General features: G+C 56.6%; 1 protein-coding gene across 3 annotated transcripts; it reads left to right on the top strand.

Annotated features, from left to right (window-relative positions):
* On the top strand, window positions 1-26,173 carry MELTF (melanotransferrin). 3 transcript variants are annotated; one of them, XM_017892239.1, is made up of 16 exons: window positions 1-235; window positions 1,852-2,006; window positions 2,992-3,091; window positions 5,268-5,450; window positions 6,610-6,766; window positions 8,245-8,312; window positions 12,150-12,337; window positions 13,088-13,268; window positions 13,954-14,105; window positions 18,480-18,599; window positions 18,903-18,999; window positions 19,880-20,074; window positions 20,717-20,873; window positions 20,958-21,025; window positions 22,915-23,102; window positions 25,549-26,173. In XM_017892239.1, the coding sequence occupies exons 1-16, from the start codon at window positions 187-189 to the stop codon at window positions 25,810-25,812; spliced, it is 2,322 nt and encodes a 773-aa protein (XP_017747728.1). In that variant the 5' UTR covers window positions 1-186; the 3' UTR covers window positions 25,813-26,173. The 3 variants fall into 3 exon arrangements, with proteins under 3 accessions (XP_017747728.1, XP_017747729.1, XP_017747730.1); XM_017892240.1 differs by lacking the exon at window positions 18,480-18,599; XM_017892241.1 differs by lacking the exons at window positions 6,610-6,766; window positions 8,245-8,312.
* Window positions 26,174-27,765: the final 1,592 nt, after the last annotated feature.

Here is a 27,765-nt window from a genome sequence, read left to right as displayed (position 1 = left end):
TGTGCGGTCCGGGCCGGCGGGGGGTGACCTGCGCCCCCGGGGCGTGGATTCCGCCCAGGAACTCCCGGCCGCACTTAAGGAGCTCGCGCCCGCGTGAGGCGGGAGCGGGGAGGAAGCCCGGCTGCTGCTGACTTCCTCGGACCTGGACCCAGCCCCAGCCCGGCCCCAGCCAGCCCCGACGGCGCCATGCCGGGCCCGAGCCGGGCCCTGTGGCTGCTCCTGGCTCTGCGTACCGGTGAGGCCCCGCTGTGAGCGCCGAAGGCGGGCGGGGGTCCTGGGGCTGGAAATGTGCCTGAGCCCGCGGCTCTGGGGGAGCGAGGCAGGGGACGCAGGGGCTCGGGGTCGAGTGAGGACGGCGGAGGGAACTGGCACCGAAGCGCAGACGGGCATGTCTGGCTTCCGGCGCTCCAGGGAAAAGCGCGCGCTGAGGCGTGGCGGGGAGGCCGTGGATGTGGCGAGGAGCTCCCAGAGGGCGGCCCCTCCTGACGGGCGCAGGAACTCAGGACGACAGTGGGGGCCAGAGCGGCTCTTTCTCCCGAGCCCCGCGGGAGAAGATTCAGAGGGACTGACCCGGAGGGGCGCGGGGTCCGCCCGAGGGGGCCTTGCACATGCAGGACGGAGGTTCGGGCGGAGGCTGGGTCCCCTCGCGTCGGCGCCCCAGGGAGTCGGGCCCGGGCTGGTGGGACGGGAGGCGGGGCCTCGGGGAGCGGCTCGCGGGGATGGAGTTCACGGCACCGCTGTGGCCGCAGGCGACGCACTCATCAATGCAAACAGTGAAGCCACGACCACCCGCCGTCTGAACTGTGCCGTTTCCCGCCGGGGAGCTTGGAGCGCTGCGGAGGGGAAGGCAATTCGGCTTTCCAGGGCGCCGCCGGGAGTGGGGAGGGAAGGGCTGTCGAGGAAGCTGCAGTCTCGGCCCTCGGACTGGTGGGGCTGCCACTGGAGGGTGACCTGGTTGCAAGGGGAGTCATGCGTTTCCCTCCAGCACAGGCCTCTGGCAATGCTGGCTGGGGCAGGGTGATTGGCAGAGGAGCTAAGGCCTGAAAGTCATCCACCCCAAGGGGCTCCAGCACCCCTTCCTCTGGGGCCCTGGCCTGGAGCTCTCGGGGACTCTGACCCGGTCAGATCCTGAGGCATAAGCAGAAGTGCCCTGAGGATCTGTGTGTCTTGGGCTCTCTACATGGGTTTCCTTTCAACACAGAAGGTGGGGTTTTTATCTGCTTTATCGGAAGATGAAGCAGGCTCTGTCAGAGAGGCTTGAGCCCGCCCTGATGGGTCCTCAGCCTCCCCGCTGTGCCTGCTGCCTTCCCTTGGCAGGGCCTGGCACTGTGCCCACCGAGGGTGGGTTTGCAGCCAGCGTAATCGCAGACACTCCCCGAAGGTGCAGGGCTCCCGGAGGGCAGTCCACCCACAGCCCCCTCACCTCACTCTCCTGTCACAGTTCCTAAGAAGGCCCAGGGACACTGGGGTGAGGGAACCCACACGAGCACGCTCTTTGGGAGGCCTGGAGGGGAAGGAGCCTCCACTTCCAGGGCCTGCCGAGACTCCCCAGCCAGTGCTCCCACCAGGTAGGGGTAGCTGAGAAGCAACCTGTAGACCTTCCCACACCTCTCTAGAGGGCTGGGTTCTGAGCCATTGCATTTGCCAGCAGCCGTGCCCCTGGTCAGAGAGGCCCTGAGCACAGGAATACCAGCCCGTCCCCTGTCTCTGTGCCTGTGGGAGGGCAGGGCTGCCCTAGAGGACTGGCTTTCCAGGCGGATAGGCTCACACAGAACTGCTGGAGCCACCCTCCATGGTGGGCCGGGACTGGGCTTGGTGGGGGAGCTGGGCCTCACAGCTCCCTGCCTGCAGTGCTCGGTGGCGTGGAGGTGCGGTGGTGCGTCAGCTCAGACCCAGAGCAGCAGAAGTGCAGCAACATGAGCAAGGCCTTCCGGGAAGCGGGCATCCAGCCCTCCCTCCTCTGCGTCCAGGGCACCTCGCCTGACCACTGCATCCAGCTCATCGCAGTGAGTCCTCTCCTTTCCGCCCTGCCAGAAAACAGGGCTCTGACTCAGGAGGGAGCACACAATAGCCTCATTCACCCAGAAAGGAGCCGACCCTGCCCTGCCAGGCCCAGCCGATAGGATCTCCCGAGTCTCCCCAGCAACAAGGCCAGTCGCCTCCCCCCGGGCCCAGGCCAGGAGGTGGGAGCCTCAGGAGGACCCGCTCAGAGGGGTGCCAGCAAGGAAAGGCGCCTGAGAGGCTGCCCTTCCACAAGGCCCCTGCCAAGGGGGCCCAGATGGTGGTGACCCCTCAGTGGCCCCAGGCGGCTACTTGCTCATTTTGCCATGGGGCTTTCCAGAATGGGGCTTGTGTGGTTTCTGGGAAGGAGGAGCAGGGGCTGGACTCCTAGGTGGGTGAGTATGGGGTAGGAAGGCAGGTCTGCTGAGACCTGCTAAAGGACACTGATAATCCTCAGAGGCACCATGAGAGAGTGGCGTCCCTCCCGGGTGGGTGCAGAGAGAGCTGGCTTCTCATTCCAGCTCTGCCCCCAGTATGTCCCCAAGACCTCATCCAATCATAGGCTCACACTGAGGCCAAGGCTGTGGGTCAGGCTCCATGTGAGGGCAGAAACCGCAAGCACAGACCATCTTAGAGAAAAAAAAGCTAGAACACCTAGGGTGGCAGTAGAGGCGAGGGGTGGAGGGACAGAAAGCAAGCGAGGCTCAGTTTTCACTGCGTGCCATTTTCTACTATCTGATTTTTTTACTAGGATATCTGAGTCCTGCAAAACTAATGATTAGTATTTTTTAAAATATTATTAAGAAAACAAGGTGAATCCTTGGCCTGGGAAAAGGGGAGAGCCCTGAGCCCTGGTTGGGCTCCAGGGCCAGATAACAGCACAGCCCTCCGGGCCTTGGGGTGGGGCCCCAGGCCATCTGGTTGGTGTCCCAGGTTCTTTGCCGAACAGGCCGGCTGGGCCAGGCTTGGCTGAGCCACGTTTCCTTGCAGGCCCAGGAGGCCGACGCCATCACTCTGGATGGAGGAGCCATCTATGAGGCGGGAAAGGAGTATGGCCTGAAGCCCGTGGTGGGCGAAGTGTATGATCAAGGTAGGAGGGTAAGGTGGGAGGAGAGAGGACGGCCTGCGCTGGAAGTCAGCTCTCCAGGCTGCCCTTGCTGGGCCTGGCCTGAGCTGACCATCAGCCCTGTCCACAGAGCAGTCCTGGAGTCCCAGCCAGACGAACGCCCTAAGTCTCTCTGAAATTCCCCAGGGGCAGGAGCTTGGGACACAGAGAGCTGCCCCAAGTCTGCTCTTCCCCACAGGGAGCCCAGCAGCCCCCTAGCCTGTGCCCACTCAGCTCTTACTGCGGGCTGCCCCAGGCCTGGTGCGGTGCTGGGCGTGGTACTGCCCCGGGCTCGGTGCGGTGCCGGGCGCGGTTTTCTGTGTGTGTAACTGCCTGGGGTGAGCGAGGGGCCCTTAATGCCGAGCCACCTGCACACTCAGGGCCTCCCTGTCAGAAGCTCGGCTCTGGGTAGGGAGGTGCCGCCTGGCAGCCGCCCAGCTCAGCAGACCCAGCGCTTCCCCTTCCCATGACCTCTGTGACCTTGGCCAACGGCCACTTCCCGGACTGTAAAATGGGGATGGTAACACCTGCACTGTCACCCAGACTAAATGAGCCAGGCCGTGTGCCCACCTGATGTGGTACGTGCTGGAAAGCGTGAGTTCCTTTGCCCAGTGCCCGCATCACACACGGGACCTGCCTCCAGCTCAGCCTGCTCCTGCGTCTCCCCCGCCACCTCTGCTTGGCCGGTGCCTGGCCTCCATCACAGTCCAGCGCAACTGTCACCTCCTCCAAGGTGCTCCCTGAGCCCCGCCCTCCCTGGAGCAGGGCCTCTTGCCTGCACCCCCATGGCCTCTGCAAGCCTCTGCCTGCTCAGCCTCGTTAGTCCCCAGAGGAGGGCCCAGTCTTCCCCGTGTCTATCCTCTGGAACTCCACACAGCGTCTCGCTTGGAGAAAGCACTGGCTGGTTCCTTGTTGAATGAATGACCATCAAATGACACACAGCACAGTCCAACCCTGCACACCCATCAGCCAGAACCAGCTCTGCCTCCGAGGCCCCACGCACCTCTTCCTCTTTAATTAACTCCATACCTCTGCTAAGCACCTGCCACCCGCTGGTCTGAGCATGGAGCAGTAAACAAAGAGACCTTCCTGCCCTCACAGAGCAGAGTAAACACACACACAGCTACACAGTGACACATGTGGGGGTGCTGTGAGGAAAAGGGAAGGGCAGGACAGAGCAAACGAGGGTTGCAGAGAAACCCACTGAAATAGAGCAGGCAGGACGGTGCTCTGCGGAGGCGATGCGCAAGCTGAGCCCGGCAACGATCTGAGGCGGTCCAGGGAGTTGGAAAGAAACAAGGTGGGTGAGTCAGAGGATGGCACCAGATGAAGCTACTTAGGTTGGTGGGGGCAGACCCTGGTGGGCAAGAAGTAACACTGACTTTATGTTCTAGAACCCAACTTCGTTCTGAAGTTGCCTCCCACCCCACCTGGCAGTTTGCGCATGCGTGTATGCCTGTGTGCGCGCTCGTGCGATGGGAGACCCTCTGGCCATCAGTTCCCATAGCTGCGTCGTCTGTGTTTTGCCTGAACTGCCCCTTGAAGCCACCTTGGCGCAGGGGAACATTTCACAAGGCTGCAGAACCCTGGCCCACCACACGCACCCTGCAGCCTTGAGGGTCGTGAGTGACTTGGGACCCCGTTGCAAGGTCTCTCTGTCTCTGCCTCCTCTCACTCTCCTCCAACCCCCTCAGCACCAGGAAATCGCCTCTCCTCCCCTGCTCCCCTGCTCGTCCCAGCCACCCTTCCTCCCATAACCCTGATACGATTCCCTCAAACCCTCCAAGTTCTCCTAGCGGCCTAGGCTTTTGGAAAGCAAGGACTTGATGGCTTCTTCTGCTTTCTGTCCAGCTAAATAACTCCCCTGATGTGAGCAAATGTGAACCAGCTAAGCACCAGCTGCTTAGGAAGAGGGGAAATCAGTGAATACATTAATATCTCAGGATCGTATTTACCTCGAGAGGCTAGAGGGCAGGGTCTCGTAGTACATGTGGATTAAGCCCACTTGCTGTCTTGGTAACGAGAATGCTATGCACACATCCATGATGTACAGCCATGCTCCGTGCACACACCTCTCCCACAGCCGGCCCCGGCAGGGTGCTGGTGCAGCCTCCCTTGAGGCCTCTCCGTGCTGCCCTCACCCGCTCCCCTCCCCTCCTAGAGGTTGGTACCTCCTATTACGCCGTGGCTGTGGTCAAGAGGAGCTCCCAAGTGACCATCAACACCCTGAAAGGCGTGAAGTCCTGCCACACGGGCATCAATCGCACAGTGGGCTGGAACGTGCCCGTGGGCTACCTGGTGGAGAGCGGCCGCCTCTCGGTGATGGGCTGCGACGTACTCAAAGGTGAGGGCAAAGTTGAGGGCTTTGGGCTGGGCAGGAGGGTCCCCAGGCCTCCCCTCCTTTCCTTGGCTCATGCTTGTCCCTTCACTGGGTGGCCTCCCTCCGGCCTCACCGCCATTCTTCATCCCTGGAAGGCACAGCAGCGTCCTCCACGCCTCCCCATACCGTGCGCTCTGCCGCCAGCCCTGCGCACCGCCTCTTGACTTCCTGCTTGCTTGGCCCCTGTGGGCACCATTCTTGCTCACCCCTCATGGTGCCCCACATGATGGTCAGGCACAGGCCCAGCCCATGAGTGGGAGGCAGTGAATCTCCCAGGAGTGCTTCCCACACTGTGTCTAGAAATGTGTCCTCAGCTTTACAGGACCAGAAATGCTGTTTTTTCAGGACCCAAACAAGGTGTTGACTTGTACCCAGAAAGCCCCCAAGTGGCTCATCAGCTCAACCACCCATGTAAACCCACGAGAGCCTGGAAGCCTCACCCTCTCGGCTGTGGCCAGGCGTGGGTGGCTCGCCAGGAACTTGGCCTATTTATTAAATACCTACTCCTCTGGGAGGTCACAGAAAAAAGACCAGGAAGAGGGCTTACTCTGGAAAAGTTCAGTCTGGCTGGTGATGAGTGTGGCCCGACGGGCTTGGGTGCCGGCAGCAGGGCGTTCTCGTGTGGCACAGGATAAATATTTGTGAGTTTTGGTGCTGGCCGGGCCTGAAGAACCATGCAGGGCAGCAGACCCTGACCTCGTCCCCTGAGGCCAGCCGCCGGGCGTTTGCCTCCCTCCCTGTGCTGTGAGAAGTGTCTGTCTTTATTTCCCCTCTGCCACCAGTCACAATTCGCTGAGCTGGAAATGAAACCACGATGAGAAGAGCGTCTAGCTGATGCTTAGTTATCCCGCGTGGTCACTTAGGAGGAAACTTGTAGTTCCCCCGAACCACTTTTAAATGACAGTCGCTCCCCAGTGCTCACTGCTGCCTTGGGGGACCCGGTTTGGGATCACTGATGGGATCTGGCTCCCCAGTTTTGCTCAGACTGAAGCTGGAAGGTGGAACCCTTCTCAGCAGGGTCCAGATGAGACCCTGCAGGGCCCGGGCCCCCTGCTGACTCTGGGGCTTTAACTTGGCTCTGAAGAAAGTTCTGCTGAGTGACCTCTCTACCTCCTTCCCACAGCTGTCAGCGACTATTTTGGGGGCAGCTGCGTCCCGGGGGCAGGAGAGACCCGTTACTCTGAGTCCCTCTGTCACCTCTGCAGGGGTGACAGCTCTGGGGAAGGGGTGTGTGACAAGAGCCCCCTGGAGAGATACTACGACTACAGCGGGGCCTTCCGGTGAGCGGAGCGGGGGCGGGAGGAGCTGAATCGTGCGGGCAGAGGCGCTTAAGGCCACAGATGCTGGGAAAAGCACCTTTGCCCAGAGAGGCCTTGGAGGGGAAGTGGCGGTGTTGGCTGCATCTCATCAAAGCACGCTTTATATAGTTTTGTGCCCTGGTTAGTTTAAAAACATCCAAGTGGAATATGCCAAACTGGATTTGCTCATAAAATCAACATGTTTGGTATATTTAGTGAGGTGAGGGCTCGGAGAGAAGAAAATGGAAAAAACAGCCTTTTGACTACTCCCATGTCCCCATTCTCAGACCACCAGGGAGGGGGGGTCGGGGGAGTGTGTCTTGACACTTGGGGCCGGCCTGTCTCTGCCGCTGGTTGGGGCTGGCACCTTGGGTAATCCTTCCGTGAATATAAGAGAGTCTCTAACAGTTCATGGTCCAATTCCATCTGCCTGCAGAGGAGGAAACATGCTCAGCAGGACTGCAAAGGAAGCTTCTCGGGCTCCTCTAGCTGCCTCACGTTTCCACCTGGAGCGGGGAAGCCTGCTGGTGTCCCACGCTCCAGATGTGATCTGAGTGGATGCAGTTTTTGGCATAGAGAGAACAGTACTCAGCGCCTCCGAGCGGCAGAGCCTTGCCCCTCCCCTGCCCCGGGTCCTTGGCCAGGCACGCATTCTCTCTGACTCTCTTGGAGCCTCAGAACCCTCTCCTGATGTCGCCCTCCCTGACCTGCTCTAATCCCTCTGTGTTTTCTCCCTGTGGGGACCTAAGCAGCCTCTTTGCCCAGCAGGTCTCACCTGCCTCCAACACTAGGCAGTGACATCAACAGAACATGTACAAGTCAGTGGTCCCTCCCACTCAGTGGTCCCTCCCATTCATGCATGGCATGAAAAGGCCTTCTAGTCCAATCCCCTGCCTCAGGGTAGAATGCTCTTCAAAACACCCTGAAAATTAGCCCAACATGGTGGCACACACCTGTCATCCTAGCTACTTTGGAGGCAGAGGCAGGATGATCACTTGAGCCCAAGAGGTCAAAGCTGCCATGAGCTATGATTGTGCCACTGCACTCCAGCCTGGGCAACACGGTGAGACCCTATCTCTGAAACCAAAATAACAAAAACCAACACCCTGAGAGTCAAGGCTGCTGGTAGTATATAGCAGCTGCCCTGGGAGTGCCTGCTCCCTACAGGCCTGAGCCAGGCTGGAGAGGGTCTGTACTGGATGATAAAGAGCCTCTCATCCTCAGAGCAGCCCGATGGGAGCTGCTTTCCTGCCCCCGCTTTACAGGTGACAGGGACTAGGAAGGGGCCACAGCTCAGCAGAGCCACACACCCAACCAGCCAGGGAGCTGGAACCCAGACCACATGACTGGAAACCCCATGCCGATCATGGCCACCCCTACAGCCCAAGCCAGGCCTCCAGAGGTGGAAGATGGGCAGGGGCCAGGGACTCAGCCCATCCAGACCCACAGCTTCTCCACAGGTGCCTGGCGGAAGGGGCAGGGGACGTGGCCTTTGTGAAGCACAGCACGGTACTGGAGAACACGGATGGTGAGTGGGGGCGGGGCACGGGCCCGGAAAAGCAGCGTGCCAGGCCAGGCCGGCCTGGCACAGGGCACCTAGATGGCAGAGTTGGGATCAAACGCCCTAGTTCAGTGCTGCTCTGAGTCTCTGGGTGACCTTGGATAAGTCCCATAGTCTCTGAGCCTCAGCACTCCCAGCTGCAAAAGAGCAGAGGCAGGTGTCACCAGGGGAGTGCCCACTGCTCACAGAGCAGGAGAAGGGGGCCAGCAAGCAGCTCTGCTCTGATCTGAATATGGCATTGGGTTCTGGTTCCACCTGAAGATGGGGGTCTGATTTTTTAAAGAATTTGCAAACCTCTCCACTGGATCTCACCTACCAGCCCTTCCTGGCATTTTTCTCCTCTTGCCTGGAGAATCTGTCCCTCATCCCTAGGTAGGTTTAAAATATAGGTTGATGTGGAGGTGGGGCACGGTGGCTCATGTCTGTAATCCCAGCACTTTGGGAGGCCGAGGTGGGCAGATCACAAGGCCAGGAGATCAAGACCATCCTGGCCAACATGGTGAAATCCTGTCTCTACTAAAATACAAAAAACTAGCCAGGCATGGTGGTGGTTGCCTGTAATCCCAGCTACTCGGGAGGCTGAGGCAGGGGAATTGCTTGAACCTGGCAGGCGGAGCTTGCAGTGTGCTGAGATCGTGCCATTGCACTCCAGCCTGGTGACAGAGTGAGACTCAGTCTAAAAGAATAAAATAAAAAAAGACTGATGTTATATATTAAGCCATCATGTCACTTAAGTTTTTTTAATTTTGAAAGTACTGAGCTTTGGAAATTTTACAAGAATAACTCAAAGCGCTCCCTTCTCTTCTTCACCCAAATTCTAACTGTTTAGCATGTTTCCACATTTGATTTGTGTGTGTGCGCATGTGTGTGTGTTCTGAGCTGTTTGAGAGTATATTTGCCTATGTCATACCCCTTGGATACTTTAGTATGTGTCTCCTAAGGCAAGGAGATGTGTACCTAGCCACCGTAATCAAAATCAGGAAATGCAACTTTGATCCAATCCTGTTATCCACTCTATAGTCAATATTGCAGATTCCCTCACCGTCCCCATTCTGTCCTTCATACCCATTTTTTTCAGACCAGGACTGAATCTTTTGCCACGTTTGGGGTTTAGTTGTTAGATCTCTTTAGTTTCCTTTATCTTGGAACAGTTTCTCCGTCTTTGTTTTTTATGACATTGGCATTTTGAAGCATCAGGCCAGTTATTTTATAGAATATCCCTCAATTTAGATTTGCCTGAAGATTGTTTCTTTTTTTAAATTAAGATAGAATTTACAGGCAGCAAAATTTGTTCTTTTTGAAGTATAGTTCTATGAGTTTTGCCAAATACATACAGTTGTATAACCACCACCAGAATCGAGATCTGGATGGGGCAGATGCTTCAGCCCAGGAGTTCCTCAGGCCCCTGCTGGTTATCCCCCTGCACCTGCCAGCAAGCAGCAAACACACTGTTCTGTCTGCAGTTTGGCCTCTCTCAGGACGTCTGATGATTGGGGTTTTTTTTTTTTTTTTTTTTTTTGAGACGGAGTCTTGCTCTGTCGCCCGGGCTGGAGTGCAGTGGCCGGATCTCAGCTCACTGCAAGCTCCGCCTCCCGGGTTTAGGCCATTCTCCTGCCTCAGCCTCTGGAGTAGCAGGGACTACAGGCGCCCGCCACCTCGCCCGGCTAGTTTTTTGTATTTTAGTAGAGACGGGGTTTCACCGTGTTAGCCAGGATGGTCTTGATCTCCTGACCTCGTGATCCGCCCGCCTCGGCCTCCCAAAGTGCTGGGATTACAGGCTTGAGCCACCGCGCCCGGCGATTGGGGTTTTTTTTAAGTCATTGTCATTCTTTACTGTTATCAATCATTGCCTTTTAAATCAGAAAGTGCATCATGAAGCCAAACATGGAGCAGCAGATCTGAGAAGAAGGAAAACAAGTGGCCTGCACATGAGGAAGCATGTAGGATGATGCGCTCCCGTGCTGGGCAAGCCTAGAAAGGGGCTCCTGTTCACAGGCCCCAAGACAAGTCTGACAAAGGAGAATTTGGAAAATGGGCAAAGAGTAGGGATATGTTGGGTTAAAATCAGCTTTTCAGACTTGGGTTTTTTGTTTGTTTGTTTGTTTGTTTTGAGATGGGGTCTCACCGTGTTGCTCAGGCTGGTCTCAAACCCCCAGCCTCAAGTGATCCTCGCATCCCAGCCTCCTGAGTAGCTGGGATTACAGGCATGCACCTGGCAGCTTTTTCAAAGTTTTGATGGTAATCTAAGGCAATCTAAGGCAGTAATTTTTTTAAGTGACTTGATACAAAAAGATTGGTAAGAGCAAAAGGGTAGAAGTGGCATAAATGTCTAAAGCAGGGACGTGACAGGACTTTCATTGTTCTTGGCTTTGAGAAGTGGAAGTGGCTGATGGAAGTACCTGAATGATGCATTTGTCTGTGGGAAGGCAAAAGATGCCCCAGAGCTCTAACCAAAGGTTTTGCAGCAGCCTAAAAACAGAGAAAAGTTGGGAAGTGGAGGGGAGAACTGCACTGAGTCATTAAGGGTGCTGTCAACTACCATGTGGCCATTAAAAATGACCTTTACGGAGTTTTCCAAACTGTTACTCTGGTGTGGGATTTTTTGGTTTTGTTTTAAAATAGCTTTGCAATGAACACTTTCGTGACCATGCAAATTATCTTTTCTCTTCCTATTTGCTTGTGGAGGTTTTTTCCCTCCTTGTCTTAAAGTCGTAAAAATATTGCTCTGTGGGACCATCTGTGGTTTAATTATAGTCCTTAATATTCATCTTCTCAATATCCCTAGTTGGTGTTAATAGTTACTCTTGCAAATTTTCTTTTCTATTGAGAAACAAATGGATTTATGGAAAGTTTCCAATACTGTGGAAAAATACTTTGCCAAGTAGGATGCAAAATTGCCTGTCAACTATGTCCTTAGCCAGGTTAAAAGTGGTCAAAAGGGGGCTGGGCACGGTGGCTCACACCTGTAATCCCAGCATTTTGGGAGGCCGAGGTGGGCAGATCACGAGGTCAGGAGTTCGAGACCGGCCTGGCCAACATGGTGAAACCTCATCTCTACTAAAAATACAAAAATTAGCTGGGCATGGTGGCGCGCACCTGTAATCCCAGCTACTCGGGAGACTGAGGCAGAAAAATTGCTTGAACCTGGTAGGCGGAGGTTGCAGTGAGCCGAGATCATGCCACTGCACTCCAGTCTGGGCGACAGAGCGAGACTCTGTCTCAAAAAAAAAGAAGGTGGGGGGATCAAAAGACAGGAAATAAAACAGAAAAAAGAACTTGAAAGAAACCCGTCTCAGTATGAATAGTTGGAGTTCCGGGAGTTCCCCTTTCGTCTCTAGCCCCGGGGTACGTAGATTCCATCGGGGTTTATTTCCACCTTGGTCCCCGCTCCTGGAGCCCTGCCCCCTGCCCCCTGCCCCCTGCTCAGAGCCAGACGGAGTGCCTCATGGCAGCCGCAAGCTCGTCCTAGACTCTTGGTACATTTATCTCTCTCACCCAAAACCTTTCTTATTTTTTTGCTCTTTTTATCTTGACTAGTTATTTATAAGTATTGTATTACTGTCAGATGCCTCCAGTCCACTTTAGCAACAGAAATTGGTGAGAGCTAGCAAATGAGAGGAACCAGATCGAGTCTGCGTAGGTACCTGGAGTTGGGTGCGGCCACCAAGCTCTGCCACCTTCTGAATGCTGGGTTCTCACGTCCATGACACCCAGCCACCCCCCAGAATCCCTCTCCTGGGCCTTCCTTGCCACCCGCCCCAACCCCTTTCGGAGCTGGGTCAGCCCAGGCTTCCTTCTTCCCAGGGAAGACGCTTCCCTCCTGGGGCCAGGCCCTGCTGTCACAGGACTTCGAGCTGCTGTGCCGGGATGGCAGCCGGGCTGACGTCACCAAGTGGAGGCAGTGCCATCTGGCCCGGGTGCCTGCTCACGCCGTGGTGGTCCGGGCCGACACAGATGGGGGCCTCATCTTCCGACTGCTCAACGAAGGCCAGGTGGGCTCAGGGTCCCCCAACCCCCCTGCACAGCTTCCTGGATGGTGCTGGGCCTTGTGGTCACTCAGCAGGGTGGGACCAAGAGGGGCAGGACCCAGAGACTGTCCTTGGGATGGACCCCAGCATCAGGCCAGGTCAGAGTGAGGAACCAGCCAGCTGTGCTGACTGTCTAGGAGGAGGGCTGGCCAGGGGAGGGGGACCCAGAGGAGTGGGACCCAGGGACTCAGGCACCCTCAGAAGAAGCTCCTGATACTTGTGTCTCTGAGAGCTAAAATCAAAACATATGAGCAAATAAACGAAGTGACAAAAGCAAAGCCTTTCAAAGCATTCACCGTTCACCATGAATTACATGTGGTGAATAAGGTTTGGCTCAAACCGCTGCTTTTGATAGCAATATACTTCTGACCGCGGGTGCCCCAGGCTCAGTTAGTTTTGCCCCATCCAGGCTGCCACTGCCAGCCCCACAGCGTGTCCTCAGGACCGTCCCACCCCTGGCCACAGTCGTGTGTCCAAACAGCTGAGTGTGATGAGGCCAAATGAACTCAGAACAGACCCAGAAGTGGCAGGGCCCAGGGGAAGGAGACAGCGGATCAGGGGAGGCACCGCAGAAGAGGGTAGGCCTTGCCTGGCCCTCACAGTGGGCGCCTGGTCTGAGGTCAGGGAAGAAGGAGGTAGGGGCTGAAGTGGGAGGAAAGGCTGTGGCCTGTCAGCGCCCTCACCACCCTGTACCCACCCCCTCTTGACACACAGCGTCTGTTCAGCCACGAGGGCAGCAGCTTCCAAATGTTCAGCTCTGAGGCCTATGGCCAGAAGGATCTGCTCTTCAAAGACTCCACCTTGGAGCTTGTGCCCATCGCCACGCAGACCTACGAGGCGTGGCTGGGCCAGGAGTACCTGCATGCCATGAAGGGTCTGCTCTGTGACCCCAACCGTAAGTCCACCCGTCCCGACTGCTGCCAGCTCCAGCCCAGCTCAACCTCGGGCATGGCAAGGCTCTCTGGGAAAGCAGCCGGGGGAAGATGCTCACCAGGGAGGCCTCTGTAGGAACCTGTCATTTCTGTCCTCTGCCCCTGGGGCTTTGGGGAGGAAGCCCCTCTTCAGCTGCACGGCCTGTCGTGCCTCAGAAGCCCCACCTGGCTACAGCGGAGTAGGATCCAGGCCCTCAGAATCTGCCTTGGGAAGGGTCTCCTCGCCCCTCCATCCATGGCCATGGCATCCTGTCAGTTCTTCTACAGCCTCTCGCTTCTACTCCCTGCCTCTACCCCATGGCTACAGCCCTGGCTCAGGCACTGTCTTTTGCCTGGACTGTTGCAGTAGTCTACAAGCGAACTTTTTGTCTTCAGCCCTCCAGCCCCGTATACCTTCCACCTACAGCCAGGGAAGTGGGTACCACACACTGAGTTAGATACACGACAGCCATGGTCTTCCTCAAACCTCACAGTTGCCCCTTTCCTGTATGAGGAAGTGGGATCCGATGGTTAAATAACTTATCCCAGCCACACAGGAGAAAGGCCCAGAATTTCCCTTGGGTCTGACTCCAAGCTCTTCCATGGTAGTACTGGCCTGGCAGTGACCGCTTGCGGCCTGGCAGTGACCGCTTGCTTGCCCCACCCCAGGGCTGCCCCCCTACCTGCGCTGGTGTGTGCTCTCCGCTCCTGAGATCCAGAAGTGTGGAGACATGGCCGTGGCCTTTGGCCGGCAGCGGCTCAAGCCGGAGATCCAGTGCGTGTCAGCCAAGTCCCCCCAGCACTGCATGGAGCAGATCCAGGTGGGGGTCATGCAGATGCAGTGTGGGCTAGGTGGGCAGGTGGTGGCAGTGCCGGGGTGGTTCTTACTACCCACTCCCTCTGCTGCCTGGGGAAGAGAAGAGTGTCTACTGCAACAAGGCCACAGAGACAGGTGGGAGGAGGAGCGGACCATCAGGACCACACCCACCCCCAGGGGACAGAGACAAGCGGGGGAGGAGCGACCCACAGGGACCAGCACCCACCCCAGGACACGAGACAGGTGGGAGGCAGCGACACTGCAGGGACTAGCACCACCCCAGGAGACAGGCAGATAGGTCTGAGTCTTCCTGAGGAGCCTGCAAGCTTTCCTCACTCAAGCGGGGGGGCAGCAGCAGCCAAAAGGAGCACTGCCCGGCTGGGCGCTGACGCCCCTGAGGCCTCGGGCGAGCCCCCTTCCCCTTTCTGAATCCAGCCTGTCCCTTGTGCAAATTAGGAGAGGTGGGCGTGAATCATTGTTCAACCTTTTCGTTTTTCATTTTTCCTAATTATTCTAAATAGAACAAATAGTAATGCTGCTATATTCATAAGTATACATTTAGTGATGTCAATACATAGAATACATGGCTGATCGAGCAGCCGAGAGATAATTAAGCTACCCATCATTCTCAAACATTGCTCGTTTCCTCTGTGCGGAGAACATGCAGTATCTTCCCTACCTGTTTGGAAACCTATGTATTATTGCTTACACCTCTAGTTCATCCTACAGTCTGCCTAGAACACTGGAGCTATTCCTTCCTATCTCTTATCTTTGTACCTTAACAAATCTCTCCTGGGGCATGTTTGGCTCACAACCTTTAATTCCCAGCTACTTTTGGACAGAGGCCCGAGACGGGTGGCATCACTTGAGATCAGGAGTTGAAGACCATCCTGGCCCAACATGGTGAAACCTCGCTTGCCACTAAAAGTACATAAAAATCTTAGCCTGGCCATGGTGGGCACGCAGCCCTGCTGAATCCCAGCCTACTCAGGAGGCTGAGGCCAGATGGGCAGAATCGCTTGGGACTGGGGTGAGGCGGAGTTGCAGGTGCAGCCGAGATCATGCCATGCACTCCAGCTGGTGGTAACAAAGAATGAGACTCTGTCCAAAAAAAAAAAAAAAAAAAAAACTCTTCCCTATTTCCTCTTTGCCCCCACCCTTCCCAGTCTTCCAGTATCCTCTGCTTCTACTTGTTTACTTCTGTTGAGATCAACGTTTTTTTAGGCTTGTTGTTTTATTCTTTGCCCCTCAACATCATGAGTGGAACATATTGGTGTTTAACGTTTCTGTGGCCTGGGCTTCATTTCATCTATGTAACACAGGTTGTTCCCTCCACGTTCCATCTGGTTGACTGCTACGTGACAGGAGTTTCATTCTTTTTTATGGCCTAAGATAGTATTCCACGGGGTGCATGGCCGATAGACATTTTCTCTATCCGATCCTCTGCTGTTTGGACACTCCTGGTTGTGATCCATATCCTGGCGTATTGGTGACCAGGTGCTACGACTAAAACATGAGGTGCAGGCGTCCCTTCCACAGGCTGGTGGGGTGCAGGCGTCCCTTCCACAGGCTGATTTCCTTTTTCTTGTGGACAGATTCCCAGTGGTGGGATTGCTGGACCGTACAGTAGTCAATAGTTCGATTTGTAGTTTGTGGAGGGACTTCATACTGTTTTCCATAGCAACTGTCTGGGTTTCCATCCCCACCAACAGGGTAAGAGTTTCCTTTATTCTGCATCCTCACTAGCATTTGTTATCTTTTATCTTTTTGATAACAGCCACCCTAACTGGGGTGAGCTGATACCTCACTGTGGCTTTGATACGCATTTCCCTGATGATTAGTGCTGCCTGCTGGCATTTTGTATGTCTTCTTTTGAGAAACGTCTGTTCTGGTCATTTGCCCATTTTTAAGTAGGATGGTTTTCTGCTGTTGAGATGTTTCCACTGCGTGTATATTCTGGATATTAATCTCCTGTCGGATGACTAGTTTGCAAATATTTTGTCTCATTCCGTAGGCTGTCTTCCTTTCACTCTGATGATTGTTTTATTTGCTGTGCAGAAACTTTTTGTTTGATATAATTCCATTTGCTTATTATTGCTTTTGTTGCCTGTGCTTTCAAGGTCTTTTCATAAAATCTTTTCCCAGACCAATGTCCTGAAGCGTTTTGCCTGTATTCTCTTTAGCCATTTTATTGTCTTGAGCCCTGCATTTAGGCCCCTGATCCGTGATGAGTTGACCCCTGCGTAGGGTGAGGGGTAGTTTAGGGCCCAGTTCATTCTGCACTTGGACATTCAGGCTTCCTAGCAGCAGCCATTGAGGACGAGATCACTCTTTTCCCAATGAGTGTTTTTGGAACCTTTGTCAAAAATCATCGGGCTGTAGAACTGTGGGTTAATTTCTGGGTTCTCTATTCTGTATCATTGGTCTATATATCAGTTTCTATGCCTCTATCTTTGTTCTTTTTGCTTAGGATTGCTTTGGCTATTCAGGGTCACTTGTGGTTCCATACAAAGTTTAGGATTGTTTTTTCTAATTCGGTAGAGAATGTCGTTGGTATTTTCATAGGGAAGTTCAACATTTTTGACAGCACCGTGCACTCAGAAATACATTTTACATTGACCACAATCTAGTGCACAAAAACTTCTTTCAGATATAAATGAAAAAAAAATGTCCTTTATATACAGAGATATGACACAAACAGTACCTGCTACTTTCTCATGTATTCTATTCTAATCCTTTCTTTCCTGACACTTGTCATGACCCATTAAATTGATTTGGCCCCTATGAATAGACTCACCATCCGCAGCTAGAAACACCTGTCGGCCTGATCTCTAGTGCCTGTTCGGCTCCTCCCTGGTTCGCTTCTCTGCCTGGAGACTGACGCCATGTGCAGAGGAGACCCCAGAGGCTCTGCAGTCCGGGAGGACTGCTGTGGTCACGGGTGTCCAGCCTTGGCCTAGAGCCCCGGCTGTCAGCCCCTGGGTGTCCACACTCCCTCCCCAGATTCTGTCTTTAGAGCAAGTAGGTGGGGCCTGTTCAGGGGGTTCCCAAGCACAGCCCCTCAGCAGTGCCAACCCTGCCCAGGCCAGGGAGCCACACTGACTGGAAGGCCACAAAAAGGAAGCCAGGCACGAATGCAGGGTGACCAGGCCTATGTCAATGACCATCGCACAAGCTGACACTCGCTGTGCGCCCCACACAGTGAGGGCCGTTGTGTGGATCACCTCATGTGACCCTCACAGCAGCCCTGGCAGGTGGTGTGACCATCAGCCCCACGTGTGGGTCTGGAACGGGGAGAGAGAGGCTGGGGAGGTCACTTGCCCAAGGTCACCAGCCGGGATGTGCTGTGTGAGCTTCCCCACACCACTTTGCCTGAGCCAGGCCACAGCGCTGTCTCCACACCTGTGGATTGCGGGAGTGGAGACCACCCCAGCCTCAGGCCAAGGAGTGTCCAGGCCCAAGGCGGGGGTGTTCCAGGAGCTTCTGCAGGCACCGATGGAAGCCTTTCCTTGTGCAGAGCCGAGAGCAAGTGTGTGTGACGCTGCCAGGGGAGCCTCCGCTGGAACGGAGGGAAGGGCTTGGGGGGAGGGCCTTTATTTCTTTATTTCCCAGTGCCTGGCAGGCTGCCCTATTGTTCCAAGCGCCCCAGAGGAGGGAGATGTGCCGGGAGGAAGATTTCGGCTCCCTCTGAGTGACAGCCTCCTCTCGATCTGGGCTCACAGAGGGCGAGGGGCTGCCCTGAGGCCTGCGGGAAGAGGAGAGACCAGGGGCTCCTCAGAACCCCAGCAAAGGTCTCAAGACCCTCAGTTCTAGATTCTGAGGTTCTCAGAGAGGTGTCCAGTGTGGCTGTAACACCCACTCCTGCCCTGCCAGTTACAGGCAAGGGACCATCAGCCGGAAGGGCCTGGGCTGCGGTGCAGGGTCTGTGTCCTGCCCACAGCACAGTGGGAAGGAGGAGGTCTGGGCGGTGGAAAAAGGGTCCTGAGAGATGCACCCTCCTGGCCCCAGATGTCAACGCCGCTGCCTGTTATTGCACCACCATCACTTCATGCCTCTTCAGGAATGGTGTGGGACACCTTCCTGGGGCACAGGTGTCCCCACTGTCCCCCACTGTCATCCCCTTCCCTTGAGGTTAATCACACTCTACTATGGCTTTGTTGCCCCTGGGCAGGGTCCTGGGGCCGCCCGTCAAGAGGCTTCTGAATGGACAAGTGGAGTGGGTGCAGGTGACCTGGAGGCCCCAGGAGGGTCCTGGGGAGAAGGCGCTGGGTCCTCCTGCCGCCACGGCAGGCTGAGCTCCATCCCTCAGCCCTGGAGCCTCCTCCCTAGGCCCTGAGACTGCCGTCGTTTCAGATCCGTCATTCTTCCATCTGTACAGGCGTTTAACAGACAGGCATTGCACCACACGGTGTGCTGGCCCTTGGCCCGGTGCTGGAGAGGTGGTGCCTGGCCGTCTGGGGGCTGGCCGTGCACAGGGAGGCCCACGCCAAGCATGAGGGTAGGGATCGCGCTTGCTTTGCTCAGAGCAGGACACAGGGGACCCTGGGTAGCCACACGCAGGAGTGCTGTGTGGGTGTTTCAGCCCCTTGGTCCTCCAGACACCCCTCCTGGTCAGGCGTCTTCACAAGGAGAGGAAGGGGCAGACTGCCAGGATGGGGTATTCCCCACCCAGATTCCCCAGGGGAAGGAAGCCTGAGGCCACAAACCCCAAGAGACCAGGCCCTGCCCCCTCCGTAGGACCCCGACATCCAGAACCATCCTGGGCCCACCCTGGCCTAGTGGCTGCTTCTGTTCCCTTCAGGCTGGGCAAATTGACACTGTGACCCTGAGTGGCGAGGACGTTTACACGGCAGGGAAGACGTACGGCCTGGTTCCTGCAGCTGGGGAGCACTATGCCTGTGAGTGCACGGCCTGCCGCCTGGCCTCAGCCAGGAGGTGGGGATATTTTTATAAATATAAAAAAGTGCCCCTCTCAGCTATTTTCACAAGCTCCATGCCTCTTTTCTGGGGATAGTGACTGTCTGTCACCAGGCCTGCCCCTCCTGCCCCAGGCCTCAGTTTTCCCAACTATTCAACATACGTCTCTAAGGGGCTGGCAAACTTTCTGTAAAGGATTGGAGGATAAATACTTGAGACTTTGCAGATGACAGACAGTCTCTCTTTCAATAACCCTTTCAAAATATAAAAATCATTCTTAGTTTACAACCCAGGCCATCCAAGAGCAGGCACGTGGTTTGCCATCTTGGACTGCTGGGGCCTCCTCAGCCTCTCCTGGCCCTAACCAGCCATGGAAGGTGGCCCTTCGCAGTCCCCCTGTCAGCTCATTTGCACCTTCTGAGGGGCCTGGGCTGGGGCTTTGGCCTCTGTCCTCTTACTGGTGACCTCAGAGGCCTGGGTCCCTGCCACCCGGGTGTGAGCAATCTCTGGGCTTTGGGAAATGCTTCTGCAGCCTCAGCTGTGACTCCACTTTCCTCCCGGGAAGTGAGAAAAACACCACCTGGGTTTAAGGAAAGAAAGAAATCCCTGTGGGGAAGGACTGCGGGGGCCAGAGGAAGACATGGCTGGAAAGAGGAGCCAGGAGGCTACATCTCACAGGGGACGCAGGCAGGGCCCCTGCTGGGCCTGCTCCCAGAATGCCCGGTCTCAGGCCTTGGCACTCTTTGGCCTGCACAGCTCAGACAAAGAGGCAGGAAGGAGTGGGTTTGAAGGAAGGACCCCACAGGCCCTCGCCCGGGCTCTCAGTTGAGGGGCCCCTCGCATGAGTCCCTCTCTCCCCAGCGGAAGACAGCAGCAACTCGTACTTCGTGGTGGCGGTGGTGAGGCGGGACAGCTCCCACGCCTTCACCTTGGATGAGCTTCGGGGCAAGCGCTCCTGCCACGCTGGCTTCGGCAGCCCTGCAGGCTGGGATATCCCCGTGGGCGCCCTCATTCGGAGAGGCTTCATCCGGCCCAAGGACTGCGACGTCCTCACAGGTACCCCCCTTTTAGGAACGCAGACTAGGGAAGCCTTCTCTGGGGTTAGCTAGGGACCCACAGCCAGTTCTGGAGGGGACCCTTGTTGGAAGGTGGCCAGGCTTCTGCATAAGTGACCAGGTATCTCCACAAGTTGGGGACAGAAGCACCTGCCATATATGGTACATGAAGCCCTTTCCGTGTGTTAGATCACACAACATTCATGGAAACGGGCAAGATCCTTGAGCTGACAGGCCACACACTGCTGTCCTGGCTGTTAACTCAGAAAACATACAAGCACTTTTTTTCTAACCACTGACACGAGCACACGGAGGGCACTAGGATTGGCAGCTCCTACTCCCAGACAGCTGGACGGCTGCTCTGATTGGAACAAAATAGTGAGGTAGTGAGTTCCCTGTCCCTGAGGGAGTTCAAGCAAAGGCTGGGTGGTGATGGGGTTCCTGTATCTAGACAACCTCTGCATTCCCCCCACTGAGATCCTCCAGGAGACACTCCACTCAGAGCCGAGGGGAGCAGAGCAGACAGGCGGCCTTGCAGTGTAGGGTCAGGTGGGTGGGCAGACCTGTGGGGGAGCGGCCCGCCCAGCTCCCTGCCATGCTTTCCGCTGCTGGCCCCTCGTCATTGCCCTTCCCTCCACCCCAGCGGTGAGCGAGTTCTTCAATGCCAGCTGCGTGCCCGTGAATAACCCCAAGAACTACCCTTCCTCGCTGTGTGCGCTCTGTGTTGGGGATGAGCAAGGCCGCAACAAGTGTGTGGGCAACAGCCAGGAGCGGTACTACGGCAACAGCGGCGCCTTCAGGTACTCGGGGGACCTGGCGGTCTGGGGCTGTGTGCAGAGGCTGGGACCCTCCTGCCAACGCCTGTCCTGCCCTCTGTGTGGCAGATGCCTGGTGGAGAATGCGGGCGACGTTGCCTTCGTCAGGCACACGACCGTCTTTGACAACACAAATGGTAGGTGAGGGCCAGAGCAGGGCCAAAGGTAGGTCGGGGGACTGTTCCCCATCTCAGCACCATCCAGACACCATGCTGGGCTGGGGCCAAGCAGCAGCTCAGTGAGGCTGAGTCTAGAAGGCTGTGTCCCCTGGGAAGCTGGGAGCCCCATGGGTCACAGGGTAAGACCAGACCTCAGACCACACATCCAGGGGTGCTGGATACATGACGGTCTTCGCTGGTCTGGAATTCAAGTCCCTAATCCACCGAAACGGTAGAAACTCAATCCTAGTCGGTTTGGAAAGACCCCCTTTTCTGGGTGTGAGGTGGGGTGGTGTGAGCCTCTCCATGGGGTCATGAGTTCAATCAGTATCTGCTCTGTGTTCCTGAGCAGGTCACTGCCTCATGCAAGGAAATCTCTCTGCAGCCCCCAAACCACACTGAGGCAGGGCACACCCGACACACCACAGGCAGTTTTCTTCCTGGAGTCACCTTCCTGGGCTCCACCTGGGGTAAAGAACTCAGGGACGCTCTGCTCCGGGACCCCCGCACATGCATGGTCCTGTCAGCACACGCTTCCCCAGCTTACATCACTTCCCCTCTTCTTGTTCTCCGTGAAGGAATCTGAAGCCTAGAGGCTGTTTTCCTTCAACACCAAAGGCTTGTACTTTCTGCATACCCTGACTACACCCCAGGCTTTGAAACCCCAAATGCTGGAGGCCCAGTCTTCTCCACTCACTCCCAACATGTTTCCTCCTAGAGACTTAGCCCAGAAAGGCACAACTGTGGCCCGGTGGGGAGGGGACTGGACAATGGGAAGTAAGACATGCAGGGAAAAAAAACCCAAAAACATCAGTATTTCAAAACTTGGATCTTGCCTCCTATGGGGGTCACCAAGGCGGTAGGACCATTTGCCCCAGGAGAGCTAGGGAGGGCTCCAGGCCCTGACCCTTCCTGTTGCCACAGCCCAGCTCCCCTGCACAGCCTCCTACCAAGAACACGTGGAACCTCCCCCAGAGGGGCTGTGTGCTTCTTCTGCCTGAGCCCGGCGGGCCTGCCTGGTCCCAGAACTGTGCACGGTGTGGTCTGGGATGGGGTCAGGGAGGCTGGCAGGTGCTGGAGAGGCCTTGGAAGGTTCACTTGCGGTGAGTCACCCGCCTCCCAGGCCCGCTCCTTTCCCTTTTATCTTTAGCTCTCCTGGAGGCCCACCTGGATTTCCTGGAAATGGGAGGAGGATGCATACTAAGTGAATGCAGAGACACGAAAATGTGATTCCTGAGCCAGCATTTCTCAGGCAGCCCTGGGACTGCGTGCTTTAGAGTCACTGGGATGCTGGTTTAACATGCAGATTCCTGAGCCCGACCTGAGACCTCCTGAATGAGATTCTTTGCAAGCAAGGGCCCTTGAAGCTGCCTTTTACATCCACAAGTGATGCTATACCCTGTTCCATTTGAGAACCTGAGCCTTTAGGGGCAATCACCCACCATCTTCAGGAAGCCACCCCACCCTCAGACTTGAGGATGTAACACATAGATGGGGTTCTCTGCCTAGGAGTGATTAACAGCCTCAGTTTGCTCACCTGTAAAATGGGGACAACAACGCCTGCCCTGCGTTACTGTTGTGGGGATCAAGCAACGCTTGTAAAGTGCTTGTCACATAGTAGGTACTCCCGACTCCCTGCTAACGGCAGCTCCCGCTAATGGCAGCTCCCGCTAATGGCATTAACACAGCTGGCTTCTTTCACCCCGGTTACACAGCAGAGCACTTGGAGAATGGAAAGGGTTGGGGAGCTGGCCAGATGTTGCCACCTCCTGTAGCGAAGGCCTTGGAGGACCCAGGATAGCAGCCTGTCTTTACACTTCTCCCCACTCCCCTGAACGTCCCCACACACACTGCTTTACCCCCCTCAGGCCACAATTCCGAGCCCTGGGCTGCTGAGCTCAGGTCAGAGGACTATGAACTGCTGTGCCCCAACGGGGCCCGGGCCGAGGTGTCCCAGTTTGCAGCCTGCAACCTGGCACAGATACCACCCCATGCCGTCATGGTCAGGCCAGACACCAACATCTTCACCGTGTATGGACTGCTGGACAAGGCCCAGGTGAGCCAGGGTGGGGCTACCTCATTGAGGGGTGTGCAGCAGAGGTAAGCTGAGCCCCTGGGAGGCCTCAGTCTACCTGGAGCAGACCTCTAGAGAAATTCAGGAAGCCTGGGGGAAATTCGGTGATTTTCACTTACGCAAGGACACACCTCCAGAAACTGCCCCCTGCCTCCTGCATTGTTCATTTTCCCTTCTCAGTTGGACCGTTTTCACCAACATGAAACATGCTGTGATTTCTGCCATCCTTAAAGAACAAACTAACCTCTTGCTCTCACATCCATCCTCTTGCAGCTGTAATCCTGCTCCCTTTTTTTTTTTTTTTTTTTTTTTTTTTGAGATGGAGTCTTGCTCTGTCGCCCAGGCTGCAGTGCAGTAGCACGATCTCGGCTCACTGCACGCCCCGCCCTCTGCGTTCACGCCATTCTCCTGCCTCAGCCTCCCGAGTAGCTGGGACTACAGGCACCTGCTGCTACGCCCGGCTAATTTTTTTTTTAGTAGAGATGGGGTTTCACCATGTTAGCCAGGCTGGTCTCGATCTCCTGACCTCGTGATCCTCCTGCTTCGGCCTCCCAAAGTGCTGGGATTACAGGCGTGAGCCACCACACCCGGCCAATCCTGCTGCTTTTCAAAGCAAAACACTTCCAGAGAGTGGTCTGCTCTGGAGTTAACAAGTCCTCTCCTCTGGCCTCTCTTAAGGATGAAGACTAAGTTAACAAGTCCTCTCCTCTCCTCTCCTCTCTCTTGAGGATGGAGACTCCCCCAGACAGGCTCCCACCAGGGCCCTGAAGCTGTTCTTGTCAATGTCACAGTGACCCATGTTGCTAAACCCAGTGGCCATTTCTCAGTCTTCATTTCACTTGACCTCTCAGCGGCACTGGCCACAGCTCTCTCTCCTGGAAGCACCTTTCCCTGCAGGCACCCAGTTCCTCAGCCCTGGCTCTCCTCTCACCTCTCTGGCCACTCCTCAGTCTTCTTTGCTGATTCCTTCTCATCTCCCTGACCTGTTAGCCCTAGGATTCAGTTCTCAGCCCTCTTCCCTGCCTACAGCTGACCCTTGATCTCATCCAATCCCAAGTTATCAAATACCATCTATCTACAGATGGCTTCTGAATTTACATCTTCAGACCTCAGTCCCAAAGTTGCATATTTAACTACATACTTGACATTTTGATTTGTGTTTCTAACAGTCATCTCAAACGGATCAAGTCCAAAGTTGGACCCCCGTCCCTCCTTCAGTCTTCCCCACTTCAATTAAGAGCAACTTTAGCTTTTCCATTTCCTCGGGAGTCATTTTTGACTCTGGTCTTCCTCTTGTGCTCTATATCCAATCCATCAGCAAATCCCATTGGTTGTGCTTTCAAAATACACCTAGAATTTAAACTCAGGTTGTCTGACAATGGAGCCACTGGTTTCTAACCACTCCCCCTCCCCCAACTTATGCTGAAATTGCCTTCTCCACACCCATCAGCACCTTCTCCACACCCACCAGCACCACAGAACTCCAGAGTTGGCTGGCTCGCCAGGCCTGTTCCTAAACTTTGACATTGTGAAAGTATGCATGTTCCTGTCATCTCCCCCACAGAACCCCTCTATCCCAGGAGTGCTTTACTCCGGGTCCTTGGGCTTCCCTAGGGTGTTGCTAAGTTCTCTGAAGTAATGTGGGAGAAGAATCCTGGGTGGGTGTGCATTTTTCTGGGGAGAAGGCTGACAGCTTTCATCAGCTCTTCAGGAGGATCTGCGAGTCCCTCCAAAAAGACTGAGAGCCACCTGACTCCTTTGTTCCTCCTTGATCAGTACTTAACACTTGACATAGACATTCACGCATGTTCTCCAGATGTCCTTTATTTATATTTGTATTCATAAGTTCTCATACGACTTCTGGTCTTTTTAGTAGCTCTTTTAGGGCTGTAGCCACAGAACAGTCATTGCAGTGATCCTGAGCAGGGTGGAGTGCAGCATCCCTGGGCGGGTGGGTCAGTGAAGACACGCCCAGCTTACCTGTTATTCTGTGGCTGGTTGCAGAACACACGTCTCTCTCGAAATTGTTTTGGTTTGTGCCGAGATATCTGTAAGACAGAGTGAGAAAGCCTTATGGAAAAGGCCAAGAAATGCTGAGCAGGCCTAGTGCAATGCTCAGGAATCTCACCCACACCATCCCTCATTTCTGGGTCTCTTTCTGGACATCTCAGGCCTTAGGCCTGCGTCCAGGAGCTGGAGCACTGCAGTGCTTGTGAACACCTCTTCCAGTGGCACCTGTGGGCCTAGTGTCCCCACACCCCCTTGGGTGACAGAGGCCGATCAGTTGTCAAGCTTATGACTTCCAGTCAGAGTCGTGGGGCCCTGAAATTACTTGCTCTTTGGATCACTGTTACGTAAAGCAATTTGCAGCAAGCCGCACCTGGGCCTGAGCCCAGGTGAGCAGCAGGTCTGCTTGCGGTGCTTCCAGGACCTGTTTGGAGACGACCACAATAAGAATGGGTTCAAAATGTTCGACTCCTCCAACTATCATGGCCAAGACCTGCTTTTCAAGGATGCCACCGTCCGGGCGGTGCCTGTCGGGGAGAAAACCACCTACCGCGACTGGCTGGGGCTGGACTACGTGGCGGCGCTGGAAGGGATGCTGTCTCAGCAGTGCTCGGGCACAGGTAGGACAGGCCCGCCCCGCCGCCTCCCCTGGTGCCATTCAGACCCCTTTACCCCAGAACCTTGAGGGAGCGGGGCGGGGGGCAGGTGCTGCGGGTCCGGGGAGGCCGGTTCACAGCGGTCCAGGTGGGGTGTCCCAGGAGGATTTTGGCCAGGAGACTGCGGGCCAGGAGGGCAGGAGCCCGGCGGGTCTCCCAGACGAAGCTGGGTAATGAGTGTAAACGCTCAAAACGCGGCGCGGGGAGGCTCTGAGGCCACGGCAGAAATATGCATGTGGTGTCTTTCTGGAAGGAATGACTATGTAAAGGCAGCAGGGAAAGGAGCATTGCAATCGAGCAGAAACAGGGAGGCTGGGGCGAGTTCGGTCCCGAAAGATCCCCCCACGCCCACCCCAGAGTCGGTGCCCAAGGCGGCCACCGCGGCCCGGGTTTAGGGGCCTGACCTGCCGCCTTCGTCCCCACTGTCTCCCGCATGCTGGCTGCGGCCCTCGCACGCCCGCCTGCTCCCCCGCCTCCTGAGGCCGCGGCGCCCCCGCCGCGCCCCCAGAGCCCCGGAGCTGCGATTCCCGCCGGGGGAGTTTCCGCGGGCCCGGCTTAGAAGGCTGGAATGCCAGAAGGAAAGGCTCGGGAAGGCGCAGGCCCGGCGCGGGCGGGAGGCCAGGCGCTCCCCCCGGGAGACCCCGCCGCCCACGGGCGCCATGGCGCTGCCACCTGGCGCTGCTACCTGAGGCCGGGCCGCCCCGGGCCGCGCGGCCCTTCCGCCAACCCGCCGGCCCTCCCGCCACCTGGAGCCACCGCCGGGCCGCGCCCGGAGGAGGCCGGTTGGCCCGCCCGGGAAACCGCTGAGCCCGGGCTTCCCGCCGCCCGCCCCGCAGAGCCTCCCGAGGGGCCCGCCCGCCTCCTCCGCGCAGCCCTGCGCCCCCGTCCGCGAGGCCCCCTGGGGACGCGGTGGCCACCGAGGCACCTACTCCCGGAGGCTGCAGCCAGGCCCTCCAAGGAGGCCCGGCCCCGGCGCCAACGGGACCCAGCCCGTGGGACAGCGGCCTCTGCTGGCGGCGGAGGGAGGGAGACCGAACAAGGGCGACGGGGAGAAACCCGCCAGGGACCCCTAGAGGCAGGGCGTGCTCGGGGAGAAGCCTTCGCCAGCGGGACCTTGTCCAGGGTGGGGGCTCCGGTTCCTCCGACCGCCCATGCGCTGGGAGGGAGGCCGGCCCCGGGAACTCTGTGCCCCGCCGCGTCCCCCACTGTGGCCGCGCCAGCTCCATCCCGGGCCAGCCGTCCACGGATCCCCCTCCTGCGTCTCCTCAGGCTCTTGCCTCCCCTACCCCCATGGGATGCCCACTGCCCGCACCGAGCCGCCCTGAAGGGCTGGGCGTGGGGACCTGCCATTCTTCCGGGTTCCGAACGGGGTGGGGGGTGAGCTCCGGCTCCTGACTCGGCCCTGCAGCTACTGGGCCCGGGACCCCTCACACCCCGTTCCCGCCCCTGCGCGAGGCCGCAGAAAGAGCCTGGCCAGGGCCTCTCTCTACTCCATTTTGCCACAGTTGTCTGAGAAGCCAAAAAAAGTTTCTAGAACTGCCAGCCCTTAAAAAAAATGAAAAGGAAGAGAAGAAATGGGAGCAGGCAGCCCTCGTCAGCAGACTGGGAGCCGCGTGGGCCCGGAGCTATTTGCATTCCGGTCTGCGGGGGCTCGGGGATGCTGGTGACAGGCTTGGTTCCTGGTGGCTCGCCCCCACCTGTGGGCGTCGGGAAGGATCCCTTCCATCTCTCAGCAGCAGAGGAGGCCCTGGCATCGTCCTGGCTGCAGCCGTGCAATCCCAAGGAGTCCTGGTCACCTTCACGCCGCCGGAAGGGGCTACAAGGACCTGGGCCTCTGCCACCAAGCTTTGTCCCCTCTTGCTGTAGGGAGCCAGTGATTCTCCTCCGACCTGACGATTGCTTGTTTTTTTTAAAGGGAGATTTGAGGGGTGAGAAGTGCGTTTCTGTGTGGCTACTCCGGGCTAGTGTGCTGTGGGTCATTG

Source organism: Rhinopithecus bieti, unplaced genomic scaffold, assembly GCF_001698545.2.
Source record: "Rhinopithecus bieti isolate Rb0 unplaced genomic scaffold, ASM169854v2 scaffold_21777, whole genome shotgun sequence".
Classification (NCBI taxonomy): domain Eukaryota; kingdom Metazoa; phylum Chordata; class Mammalia; order Primates; family Cercopithecidae; genus Rhinopithecus; species Rhinopithecus bieti.
This window is presented reverse-complemented; position numbering and strand designations above follow the sequence as displayed.

Excerpts from the sequence above, each read along its gene's own strand:
- MELTF (XM_017892239.1), top strand. The coding sequence starts at position 187 with ATGCCGGGCCCGAGCCGGGCCCTGTGGCTGCTCCTGGCTCTGCGTACC. Across the intron at positions 2,007-2,991 it reads ACTGCATCCAGCTCATCGCA|GCCCAGGAGGCCGACGCCAT; the intron begins GTGAGTCCTCTC and ends GTTTCCTTGCAG. Across the intron at positions 12,338-13,087 it reads GACTGCTCAACGAAGGCCAG|CGTCTGTTCAGCCACGAGGG; the intron begins GTGGGCTCAGGG and ends CTTGACACACAG.